Here is an 11,593-nt window from a genome sequence, read left to right as displayed (position 1 = left end):
ACTAATTAGTCGACAAATCAACGAAACATAAACCAATATGAAATCAACTCGATTCTGTATTTTAAACTACACGTCACTATCATACAGAATTAAAATTCTTTTTATCGTCTTCGTACTCTTTTTCAACTTAAGCCGATTTGCCAACTCTACCACAGTTACACTTGGTATTGATTGGGGTGAAGAATACGTAGAAGCCTCCATTGCTTTCCGCGGCCACAGACCTGACATACTACTCACCGGCACAGGCAGTAGGAAGTTCGAAAATGCAGTTTACCTGCTCGGAGACACGCGCTTGTTTGATAAGGAGGCGTCGTCGTTCGCACTGAAGGATCCGAGTAAAACCTTACAAAAATCAGCACACCTGCTGGGAATTCCGTTCGCGTCAAGCTCTAAGTGGACGCGAATGTCGACAGTGAAGGCCTCAGACGTAGTGGAAACGCTGAAAAGGAACAACGTGTCGTTCCACTGGGATTACACGCCCTACGAGTTCGGAGTGAGCAAGGACGGGCAGTTGCACCTGAAGGTGTTGAAGGATTCCATGGTGGGTCTGGAGGAGGCGACAGCGCACTTCTTCAACCACCTGAAAAACGTGGCACTAGACAAGCTGGTGTCAGTGAAGGCAATCGAGTCGCACGACTCGAAGGTGGAAATGATGGCAGTAATATCAATACCCTGTAACTACACACAGAACCAGAGAAGGGCACTTGTATTCGCAGCCGAAAGCGCTGGACTGAAAGTGGTGGACCTGGTGCACGGGATCACAGCAGCAGCATGGCTCAACACGCTGGAAATGGCGCCAGGCACGAAGAAGATACTGTACTACGACCTGGGAAGCTCAGGAGCGAATGTGGGAGTGGTGGAGGCGAGAGTGCCGCCGCCGAAGTCGAAGGACCACCCGCAAATAAGGACACTCTCCTGCGTGACGTACCCAGGAATAGGAGGAAGACAGCACGACCTGCTGCTGGCGGAGTACCTGAGGGACAAGTTCGAGTCGGACAACAACGTTAAGCTGATGCCAGGAAACCCAAGGTCGCTGCAGAAGCTCCTGAAGAGCGTCAACAAGGCGAAGATGAAGCTGTCGCTCTCGGAAACAGCCTCAGTGGAGGTGGACAACCTGGTGAAGAACAAGCACCTGAACGTCAAGCTCACGAGGTCGGACTACGACAAGCTGCTGGACCCGGTGCTGCAGAAGCTGAGTGAGCCGCTCAACATGGCGCTGAGGGAGGCAAACCTAAAGCTGAGCGACCTGGACAGCGTAGAGATGCTGGGCGGAGCCTGGAGAGTGCCCTCGGTGACGACGAAGCTCTCGGAGAGCGTCAAGCCGCTGCACCTGGGCTTTCACCTGAACGCAGAGGAGTCGATAGCGATGGGTTGCGGCTACCTGGCGGCGGCGCACAACCCGTTCTTCAGAATGAAAAAAATAGAATTGTACGATAATGCAGTCTTCGAGTACGTGCTACACGTCAGAGGCCCGGACTTGGACAAGAGAGTGACCCTGTACAAATCGGGAGACAGGATAAACCACTCTAAAGTAGTCAAAGTTAACACATCAAGCAGTTTCAACTTATCAATATACGAGAGGTACACGGCCTCAGAGTCGGCCAACGCTAGTGACAGTGCAAACGCTAGTGACAGGGCAAACGCTAGCGACAATACCAAAGCCAGTGACAAGGCAAACGCTAGCGACAAACAGGGCAAAGCAGACAAAGCGAGTCCACATACAGACAAACACGGGAAGTCGCCAAAGAATCCAAAAGTAGATTTATCGGATAGCTCCCTTGCGGAGGTAAAGGTGCTGGACTACAAGGTGACGGGCGTCGAGGACACGCTGCTGAGTCAGAAGAAACATAGAGTGGCCCAGGTGAGTTTGACCTTTAAGACGGAAAATGGAGTGATACGCCTCGTTAAAGTGTCAGGAAAGCCAGTGAGGAAGCACGGAGACAAGAAACTGAGTAAGACGTATGACCCGACGACGTCAGAACACACGTTCAGCAGCCTTGAGGATTTGAAAGACAAGGGGCTGGACGAAGAGTCTGAGGGCCTGGACGACTCAGTCACGACGGAATCGCAAGTGGCAGAGGATGGAGAAGTCAGCACTGAGGCGCCGACTGAGGTATCGGACGTAGAGCACGCGTCCTCAGAGGAGTCAACAAACGAGGACGAGGGGCTGGAAGCAGGCGCCAGTGCCCACAGTACGACAACGGGTACCACAACCACGTCGAGCACAGGTGCTGGCGATAAACATGGCGTGCACGAGGAAAAGCACGAGGAAAAGCAAAAGCAGCAAGAGACAAGCGGTGGGAAAACGTCGAGTAAGTTCAGCGAAGACAAAGACGCCGGTGCGAGTAAAGCCAGCGACGCCAAGGACGCTGGTGCCGCAGCCGACTCTGCTGCTAAATCTGGTTCTGGAGATGCAACTAAATCCGCTGCTAAAGAAACAGAAGATAAAGATGTTACGACTAAATCTGGAGCTGGTGGAGACAAAGAAGCCGATAAAGCAGGCGACAAGGAACATGAAAGGAAGAAGTCAGATCACAAGAAGGAAACGGCGAAAGAAAAGGGAGAAAAACAGACAAAGGAAAGCCTCAAGGAAAAGCTGATGCATAAGCTAAACGAGGAGCAAGTGGACCTGAAGTTTGTGGACAACACGATGGACCTGTACCACGACAACAAGCTGAAGGAGACTATGAAAAACATAGAGACGCTGGTTATCAGAGACAAGCTGGCGCTGGAAAGAAGCCACCTGAAGAATAAGCTCGAGTCGATGCTGTACAAGTACAAAGCAGTGCTGAGGTCGCAGGACTTCAAAGCAGCGTGTAGGCCGAACGAGGAGCAGGCGTTGAGCGAAAAGGTTAAGTCGCTGCTGGACTGGTTCGAAGAACACTCGTACAAGGCGACGCTGGAGACCTTCAAGAAGCACCTGGAGGAGCTTAACGAGCTGGGGGCGCCGATATACAGGAGAATGGACAGCAACGTCAACAGGGAGTCGCTGGTCAAGTCGACAGATGCGGAGTTCGCGGACCTCCAGGAGAAGCTGGCGCAGCTGCTGGCCGAGAAGCCGTACTTGAGCGACAGCGCCTCGACGCTCGAGATGTTCAGGAACAGCGTCGCCTGGTGGGAGCAGGTTAAGCAGGACCAGGCGAAGAGGCCGCTCTTCGAGGAGGGCCTGTTCGACCACGCCTCGGTCAAGTCGAAGGTCGACCTGGCGCGAATGCTCCTGAAGAACCTGCAGCAGATTCAGCCGCCTCAGGACGCAGCCAAGGAGGCCGCCGCCGCCGAAGGTGAGACCATCGGCGAGGGTGGCAAGGACGCCAGTGCCAGTGACGCCGACAGCGATTCTGGTAGTGCTAGTGGTAGTGACACTACTGATGATAGTGGTAGTGCTAGCGGTAAAACTGGTAGTGATAGTGGCTATGGTAGTAGTAGCACTAGTACTGGTGATGGAACTGGCAAAACTAGTACTGCAACTACTAGCACCAGTGACAGTACTACGACTACCAGTACTGGCAAAACTGGCACAGGCACTGAAGAAGCGGCAAAACGCCCCCAGGAATCAGACGACGGATGGACAGCCGGTGGAATTAAAAGGGACCCAGAGGGTCCCAGTGTCTCAAAAGACGATCCACTGCACTCTGAGTTATAATTTACTAAAAAATATACATACGCGCTTACACACTACCTACGTTACTACGTATTACGTTTATCCACCATTTAGGTTATCACGTATTTCTATTACGGTTGTACAAATATCACTTTTGCACGCAACCTATCAGCTTATCGTCACAAACTGCAAGGCGACAATGACAATCAATGAAATAGACCCGAGTATTAAAAACAGTCATAAAACGAACCATAGAGAGTCTATAAAACCACAAAACACAAACGAGTAACAGCCATGTATTAAGTGACATAAAACATTAGAGCCTGGTGGCAGGCTTGTCCAACTCCTGGCCTGAGTGGCGCTGCTCTAGAGCACTTGTGCTGGTGTCCACGTTCAAGTCCACGTTCGCGGGCCGGGCGGCGTTCCAGTTTGCGATAAACACACTGTCGGGCAGCATCATGTCGACCTCCTCGCCGGAGGGGACGGGGCGGGAGCCCGGCGCGCCCGAGGCAGGAGCGTTGGGGCTCGCGGCAGACTGCGCGGCGGCGGCGCCGCCGGCCCTGAAGGCGGACCGGTGAAGCCTGAAGCTGTCGAGCCTGTGGTTGCCGAGGCCGTCCAGAATGTCGGGGTCGTAGCTGGACCTGATCGCGCTGCGCACGAGGCTCCAGTACGTGTTCGTGATCCCGCTGGCTGAGGAGGCCGCGGAACCCATCCCGGGGACCGCGTTCGTGGGCGTGCGCGGGCTCGCGCTGATGGTGGCGACGAGGTTGTTCCTGCCAGTGTTCGTGGCGATGAGGTTGCCTGGTGCCTCAGGGCCCGCCGCGCCCAGACCCGAGGAGGCGACTCCGAGGGGGGAGGCCAGGTTCAGGGCAGGGCTGTTGGCGGGGGCTGCCGCCAGGTTGCTGCCTCTGCCCATCACGCCCTGGGAGGCGGCGCCTGCGCCTGCGCCTGCGCCAGTCGGCGTGTTTCCGCTGGCTGCGTTGGCGTTCGCTGCGTTGCCGGGCGAAATGTTCATGGCACTCGACGGCGTCGTGTTAATGGGCGTGGCGGGGTTGCTGTTGATCACGGTTGAGTAGGCTGTCTGCAGAAAGCTCAGGTACCTGCTCGAATTGAGTGCGTTTTCGTACTCAATGGTGGCCCAGGGCGGGAGCAGCAGCGCAGGGTTTACGCCGTTGGCGTCGGCGCTCATGTAACTCGCACCCGCGGTGAAGCTGTTGCTGGGGGCACCCACGTACGCGCTCGGGTTAGCCACGGGGCCACTGCCGGCGCCGCTGTTGGCTGCGGCCGTGTTTGCGGCGCAGAAGTTGTTCGCGCTGGCCATGAAGGTTGCTGCGTTCGTGGCGAAGGCGCCGGCGCCCAGACGCGCGTTAAGGCCCATGAAGTTGTTGCCGACCTCGCCGGTGGACGTGAGCGTCATGCCGCCTGCGAAGGGGCCGTGGACGCTGCTCGAGGTTAAACCCACGTTGGAGCCCGGCTCCACGTTACGATATATGTTCTGCTGTGCGCCCACGTTGCCGTTCGAGCTCACGTTTGCGGGGCCGTTTCCGCTCCCGCCTCCGTTTGCGCTCGGACTCGGGTTCCCGTTTCCGCCGGGGCCTCCTCTGGCTGTGGTCAGAGTCATCACTCTGTTCTGCACGTACGGCAGCGACTCGTCGATCGCCAGGTTAATCACTGAGCGTCCGACCTGCACTGAGAGCGGCTCCTTGTGCGAGACCATTCTCGGCCTCCTCATCGATACGAGCGTGCCGAACTTCGAGTCGTGGTCCTCGAGGTAGAACTGGCCGTTTTCGTACCTGATCGTCGCGTGGTACCTGCTGATTGAGACGTCGGGGATCCTCACATCTGACTCGTGACCCCTGCCCAGCTTCAGGTCCTTCATGTCCTTCATCGAGAGCAGGTGCACGCCCTTGATTGCGTGCGGCGTGATGTTTTCTAGGACCAGGAATGGCACTGGCATCTTCGGCATCTTAACGATCTGGATGAGCTCTCCGTTTTGCCTGATGTAGCAGGGGTAGTTGGTCTTGCAGAGCTCACACGAGACCTCTCTGATGAATACCATCGAGGGCATCGGCTCGTCTCCCTTCAGGTTCCAGCGCGAGTCGATCCACTTCCTCAGGCACTCCACGTGCACGTACTTGATGCTGCCCTTGCACTCGCAGGCGCATATGAGCCTGTCGGCCTCGAAGCTTGCTGCGGAGGGCGTGAGTGCCCCGAGTCCGTTTTCCGGCGTCATTGCTGCGTTCGTGTTCGAGAAGTCTGCGTTCCCTGCGAAGTGTCCCGAGAGATCCTTGTCGCTCGCTGCGTCCAGACTCGTCTCCTTGCTGCTGTGCAGCGGCGTATTCGTGTTATCGCTCGAGCTGAGCGGGTTGTGGAGGTACCCTTCTGCCAGGCATATTCTGCACTGCATATTGCACTGCTCCTCGAAGGTTATCGTCTTCTCCGGTATAACGCCGTCAAACAGCTTGACCAGCTGCTCATCGGCGCCGTCTCTCGGGTTCCTAGCCGCGCTCTGACTCGCAGCGCCCTCCTGTCCTCGGCAGGTCGTGCACTTGGCCTTGCAGTTGCTGTTGTGCGCTGCTGCGTCCCCGTAGTACGGGCACTCCGGCGCGTTCGAGCCCGGGCATCTGCCTGCGCCGTGCGAGCACGTGCCCAGTGCGCTCGTGCTGTTCGGCGTCTCCAGGGGGCCCGGCACCAGCTGCTTAACGCGCAGTCGGAACCTTCCGAGCTTGATGACGTCGTTCTCCTGCAGCGCGTACCTTTGGTAGGGCAGCGTGCGTACGATGAGCCAGAGTTTCTGGGGGTAGAGCAGCGAGCCTGGGACCTTTTCCGCGGGCATTACGACGTACTCTCCCGTTCTCTTGCAGACGACGCTCAGCAGGTGGTCGTGCTCCTTATCCACGACGTTGTTGTACTCGATTGCCCGCACATCCGACTCCTCGCGGAGTAGCTTCAGTCCGCATGAGGCTGCGAAGTGCGATACGCACACCAAATGGTTGGTTTCATAGTCGAATAGGTCATGACTATCGCGCAGCCATGTCTTGGTGGTGACATGGAGCATATACGGAGGTGAAAAACCAGAAACAAACATATTCGTCGACATTTAAAGTGACATAAGCCTAAAACATTGGATTTATTGCTGCCTTTCTGTATGCGAGTGTATATTATTCTAATTTTACGTCCGGCTTCGCAGATGCTTAGGCACAATTTTGGGGGAACGGATTTCCTTTATCTCCAAAACACCGATTATTTTACAGAAATTTAAATGGAAAATGTACAACGGGCGGGCACCGGGATAAATACTGATCGCAAGACATTCGCAACACAAAATAGAGCTGCCATGTTGGGTGGAAAATTTTGTTCAGGGCGTGTTGCTCTTCGGGGCCAATTTTTTGGGCGCTCTTTTTTGTCACACTTCAGACAATCCGGTTAGCTAGTTCTAAATCACAACACATCGCCGTGAATTCGCCTGGATTCGCTCCTTTTTGCCATCAGCCTTCCACTCTTAATTTGAACAAAATTCGTACAAATCGATTATTTTCAAATAGTCAGTTCGCAGATCAGAGCTTATGCGTCAGTTACGCCAACATGTGTCATTGTATTCATCGATCGGATGGATATCACCACACACTACATCGCCATGCCCGAATGTCAAACTCATCAAATTTCTGGTCAAATCTTTTGCTTTCAAACAGTTACAGATCAACAAATTTACTAGAAAGCATCCGCCATTTAAATTTGATGAATCATAATACGAAGTTCCCCCGAACCCGCGTTCCCTCAGTCATTAAACATCCAAGTCATAAATTGTGCCAAAACATTTGCGAGAGCCGAATATGTAAATACACTATTTAATGCTAGTAGCTACTCTAATTTACGTTAAAGATACCAGTGTAACTGATGCAACATACCTGTATAGGGACGACACTGATAATTTGGTTACCTTCCTTGGCTATAATCCAACTCCAATGTGTTGTACAGTTAATTTGAAAATTATTTGGCGCTCCTTTGGTGTTTATGAATTTGGTGCTTAAGTTTTGCGCTTCTAAATTATAAAAGCAGAACAACTAGTAAAATGTGTAGTACGGTTAAACGGGGTTGACCATACTTCTAGTGCAAAGAATCTAAAATACCTACAATCCACAGGATCTAGATATTATTTTGGTTAAATCTGACTTAATAAATCCTTTGGCAAGAATTTGGTGTATAGCTTACACTATGAATTTGCAATTTTGGTTAATACTTATGGCACCGAAATTATACTTGTGATTTCGCTAATTTTTATATAAAAACTCGATGTTCCATAATTTTATTTGTATCAGATGGCTGTTAAGATCGGTACCGATGCATGCATTCTTCCGGCTGCACGTAAATTGCATATAAATTTTATTTTAAATTTACCATCACTTTGCTTTTCTGTTTAAACTTTACATCGGAGATCCTACGCAGCGATACCAATATATTTTCGATATGTGTGATCAACCTTCCGAGCACCAGGATTCCGTAAATTCGAGCTACACACAAAAGGCTGTGATATATACACATTTATGTTTTTTACGTTGAGCCACTGCCAAAATATAATTTTGTGTTAACTGAATTGCTATTTATAAATTAAAAGTGAAAATTTGCATCATTTTCCTCAAGTGTTGGAAATTAAATTCATTCACACCCAACACTCTTTATTCAAAATAAAATTTACACATCACCCATAAATCACCTAAAATTAAATAAAGTTACATTACTAATATAATAAGAAATAAATTAAGGCACTCACTGTTAATATTCTCTTTGTTCTGGTTGTATCCTCATTAATTGTATATTTCAATCATTTATCTGTGCTCTAAATCGTTTTATCAATCTAAATTGATATATTGACACTGATTATTTCTCCAAATTATTATATATACTTTACATTAATCTTATTCATTATTTATGGCCCCATGAATTTACATTTATTTTTTATTTAATTTAGTGTATATAAATTGTAAACGTTTGTGTCTATCAGTGTTGTACATTATTTTAATCAATATTCTGGCTAGAATCTTCGTAACTTCCTGTTCTAGTTAAACACAGTTATGTTTTATTTTTAGTTTTTATTCCTTCTAGCAATCATATTTAGAATTATTCGTATTTACATCGAATATGATTTCAAAATCAGAAAACTAACACACCTCTAATATTTTAAGGTCTAGTGTACTTTATCATTAATGAGTAAGTATTTAAGGGATCCCTGGGTAGCCTTGGGCGCGGGAACTGCCACGGTCACCGCGCTCTACGCGCTTTCATGTGTGCCATGGGTCCGCAAAAGGTTAAACGAATTTGGGCTCTGCGGAGAAGATCCGCTTTACGACTACCTTGATTCCCTCAGCAGGAAGGTAGCTTTGACTTTACACAATAAATCGCTCATCGGCGTTGATGACCTCTCAGTACCACAAATCCAATGCATCTTCGAAATGGCGGAGTTTTTCAGAATCCAAATGAAGAGAAACAGACGCTTCAAATTCCTGGCCGACAAGGTGATGACCACGCTGTTCTACGAGCCGAGCACGCGGACCAGGTGCTCCTTCGAGAGCGCAATGCTGAAGCTGGGAGGGAAGGTGGTGAGCGTCAGCGACGTGACGTCGTCGTCGGTGAAGGGCGAGACTTTGGAGGACTCGGTGCGCGTGCTCTCGTCGTACTGCGACCTTGTCGTGGTCCGCCACCCCGAGAACAACTCGCTCCAGAGAGTGAGGCATCACTCGCTGGTGCCGCTCATCAACGCCGGCGACGGCTCGGGCGAGCACCCGACGCAGGCGCTGCTGGACGTGTACACGCTGAGCATGTACTTCCCGCTCTTCGGGTCCCCTGACAAGGAGTTCACGGTCTGCCTGATGGGTGACCTGAAGTACGCAAGGACCACGCACTCGCTGGTCAGACTGCTCAGCCGTTTCAACGTGGTTCTGAAGTACGTCGCAGTGCCGTCGCTGCAGATGCCGACGCAAATACAGAGGGAAGTAGAGCAGAATTTCGCAAAATATGTAAGTTGAACCACAAGTATTAGTCACCACTGGTGCTTTAAGTCAACAGCAAACAATTAGATATTAAATAGCACATTTAGCTAAACGACAAAAAATGACGCAATAACCACATGACGTAAATAAATAAATAATCACTGTGTAGAACATTCCGGATTTAGCATACCCAAGACAAACGAGCTTCAACAAGCTACTGGACGCCTTGGAAAACGTGGATGCCATTTACGTAACGAGAGTACAGAGGGAAAGAATGACCGACGCAGAGTACAAGACAGCCAAGGATGCATACAAGTTGGACAAAAGTGTCATGTCCAAGCTGGCAAAGCACGTAAAGGTATCAGTTTATTTTCATCTATGCAGCTTTACTACATAAGCGGCAGTAACACGACTGCGGATCACCCTTTGACTAATGTTTAGATTTTACACCCATTGCCGAGAGTGGATGAAATATCTACTGAAATTGATTCAGACGAAAGATGTGTGTTCTTTCAGCAGGCCAAAAACGGACTATATATACGGATGGCGCTTCTATATTTAATATTAAACGGCTCATAATATTATATTGATAATGTATCAGACTACTACCCGTGTAAACATGTGACTTGTTAATTTGTGTGTACACCCATATATTTTCATTTTATGTATACAAATGTGTGTATGTATGTATTTACGTGCACGTAAGTTATGTATATATGTATTTAAGGGCACGTAAGTTATGTATACACGTATACAAGAATACATGGATGTATGGGTATGTATACAAGAATACATGGATGTATGGGTATAGATATATGCATATACAATGGCAGTATTAACATACAACATTAACAGATGGCAAGATTAGGTTGGAAAAACTAGAGTTACATTTCATTCTCCTTGGTAGGCTTCCAGTTCTCAATCTAAGTAACATGAAAGTAAAGTCACTAACCTTTGAGGAAGTTGCAGTGGTACCATAAAGTCCAATGTGAGCAACCTTGGTAGTATCATTACCGTAATTATCAGCTGAATTAAAAAATTTAATAAACGATATAAGTGAGTAAGTGATTATATAAAGGCTTTAATAGTTTAATGTGTATTTTGCGACGGTAACAGTATCATATGTACTAGCAATGTAGCAGTATTATATGTGCTACGCTGTAACAGAATCATATATGCCACCAGTGTAACAGTATCATGATTATAGATGAATCGTTAATTACATAAATACATCAGGCATATCTAGTGTGTAAAGAAATACTAATATAAAATACCGATAAAAATAGCAAGACTGTTAACGTTCTGGAATCTAACGTAGCGAAGAAGAACCTTCTGGCCAGTCTCAACATGAGTTTTCTCAAGAGTCTAAAGAAGTAAACAAGGTGCAAAAACAAACCAGTTCTTGAGTACAGGGCTCGGACTCTAAAAGATTAATTATAATATGGTCAGTAAATTTAAAAATAAAAAACAAACCGGCGTCCTGAAAGTCTAAATTCTCAGAATTTATGAACAGACGCAGAGTCTTAGGAGCAGTGCCAGAAGAAACGCCATCAGGAAGACCCTTAACGATCATGGAGTGCAGTTTCACGGGATTCATGAACTTGTATTTGATTAAAAGCTGCTCACCCTCCCCCGGGGAAGACTGCAAGTATTTATCGATTCCGGGGCTGAGGGTGTTGGAGACCCTGTGTAAAGAATCTTCATTCAAACACTCGAGGGACGACTTGTCCAACTGATCAGTTAAACTAAAATATAAATTCGGATTATAAACACAAACCTGGTAGCAGCATCCATACTTTTATGGAGCGAAAATTAAAACAATAATTTATAAGTACAAAAATATGTTGAATAATACAAAAAATGAAGTTAAGAAAGGGATTAAAGAACAGATGAAAAGTTAATGGCTGAAACAAAAAAATAAAACATAATAAAAAACAAAATTATTGACAAATTAAATGTATATAAAGGTATTAACTAGTAAAAAAATGGAATATTGGGAACAAAA

At 48.5% G+C, this 11,593-nt stretch overlaps 6 protein-coding genes across 6 annotated transcripts; 3 read left to right on the top strand and 3 right to left on the bottom strand.

The window, feature by feature from the left end:
• Positions 1-37: 37 nt before the first annotated feature.
• Positions 38-3,890, top strand: TOT_010000421 (HSP70 chaperone; the record flags this gene model as incomplete). The annotated part of the gene is made up of 5 exons (XM_009690962.1): positions 38-1,596; positions 1,774-1,959; positions 2,095-3,314; positions 3,522-3,636; positions 3,716-3,890. 5 exons carry the CDS (start codon positions 38-40, stop codon positions 3,888-3,890), a joined length of 3,255 nt encoding a protein of 1,084 aa, XP_009689257.1.
• Positions 3,891-3,917: 27 nt separating this feature from the next.
• Positions 3,918-6,701, bottom strand: TOT_010000420 (uncharacterized protein; the record flags this gene model as incomplete). Its single annotated transcript, XM_009690961.1, has 1 exon — positions 3,918-6,701. One exon carries the CDS (start codon positions 6,699-6,701, stop codon positions 3,918-3,920), a length of 2,784 nt encoding a protein of 927 aa, XP_009689256.1.
• A 162-nt stretch (positions 6,702-6,863) lies between these two features.
• On the top strand, positions 6,864-7,632 carry TOT_010000419 (hypothetical protein; the record flags this gene model as incomplete). Its single annotated transcript, XM_009690960.1, is given in 3 exon segments — positions 6,864-7,026; positions 7,032-7,436; positions 7,463-7,632. Coding segments are annotated over 3 exon segments (738 nt in total).
• Positions 7,633-7,984: 352 nt separating this feature from the next.
• TOT_010001258 (hypothetical protein) lies at positions 7,985-8,143 on the bottom strand (the record flags this gene model as incomplete). Its single annotated transcript, XM_009690959.1, has 1 exon — positions 7,985-8,143. The coding sequence occupies one exon, from the start codon at positions 8,141-8,143 to the stop codon at positions 7,985-7,987; it is 159 nt and encodes a 52-aa protein (XP_009689254.1).
• A 662-nt stretch (positions 8,144-8,805) lies between these two features.
• Positions 8,806-10,167, top strand: TOT_010001257 (aspartate transcarbamoylase; the record flags this gene model as incomplete). The annotated part of the gene is made up of 3 exons (XM_009690958.1): positions 8,806-9,615; positions 9,758-9,946; positions 10,030-10,167. 3 exons carry the CDS (start codon positions 8,806-8,808, stop codon positions 10,165-10,167), a joined length of 1,137 nt encoding a protein of 378 aa, XP_009689253.1.
• Positions 10,168-10,472: 305 nt separating this feature from the next.
• Positions 10,473-11,320, bottom strand: TOT_010001256 (conserved thioredoxin-like protein; the record flags this gene model as incomplete). The annotated part of the gene is made up of 5 exons (XM_009690957.1): positions 10,473-10,511; positions 10,541-10,614; positions 10,863-10,953; positions 10,985-11,010; positions 11,062-11,320. The coding sequence occupies 5 exons, from the start codon at positions 11,318-11,320 to the stop codon at positions 10,473-10,475; spliced, it is 489 nt and encodes a 162-aa protein (XP_009689252.1).
• Between the last annotated feature and the right edge of the window lie 273 nt (positions 11,321-11,593).

This window comes from Theileria orientalis, chromosome 1, assembly GCF_000740895.1.
Source record: "Theileria orientalis strain Shintoku DNA, chromosome 1, complete genome".
In the NCBI taxonomy this organism is placed as follows: Eukaryota; Apicomplexa; class Aconoidasida; order Piroplasmida; family Theileriidae; genus Theileria; species Theileria orientalis.
Note: the sequence above shows the minus strand (reverse complement) of the source record. Positions and strands in the feature narration are given on the sequence as shown.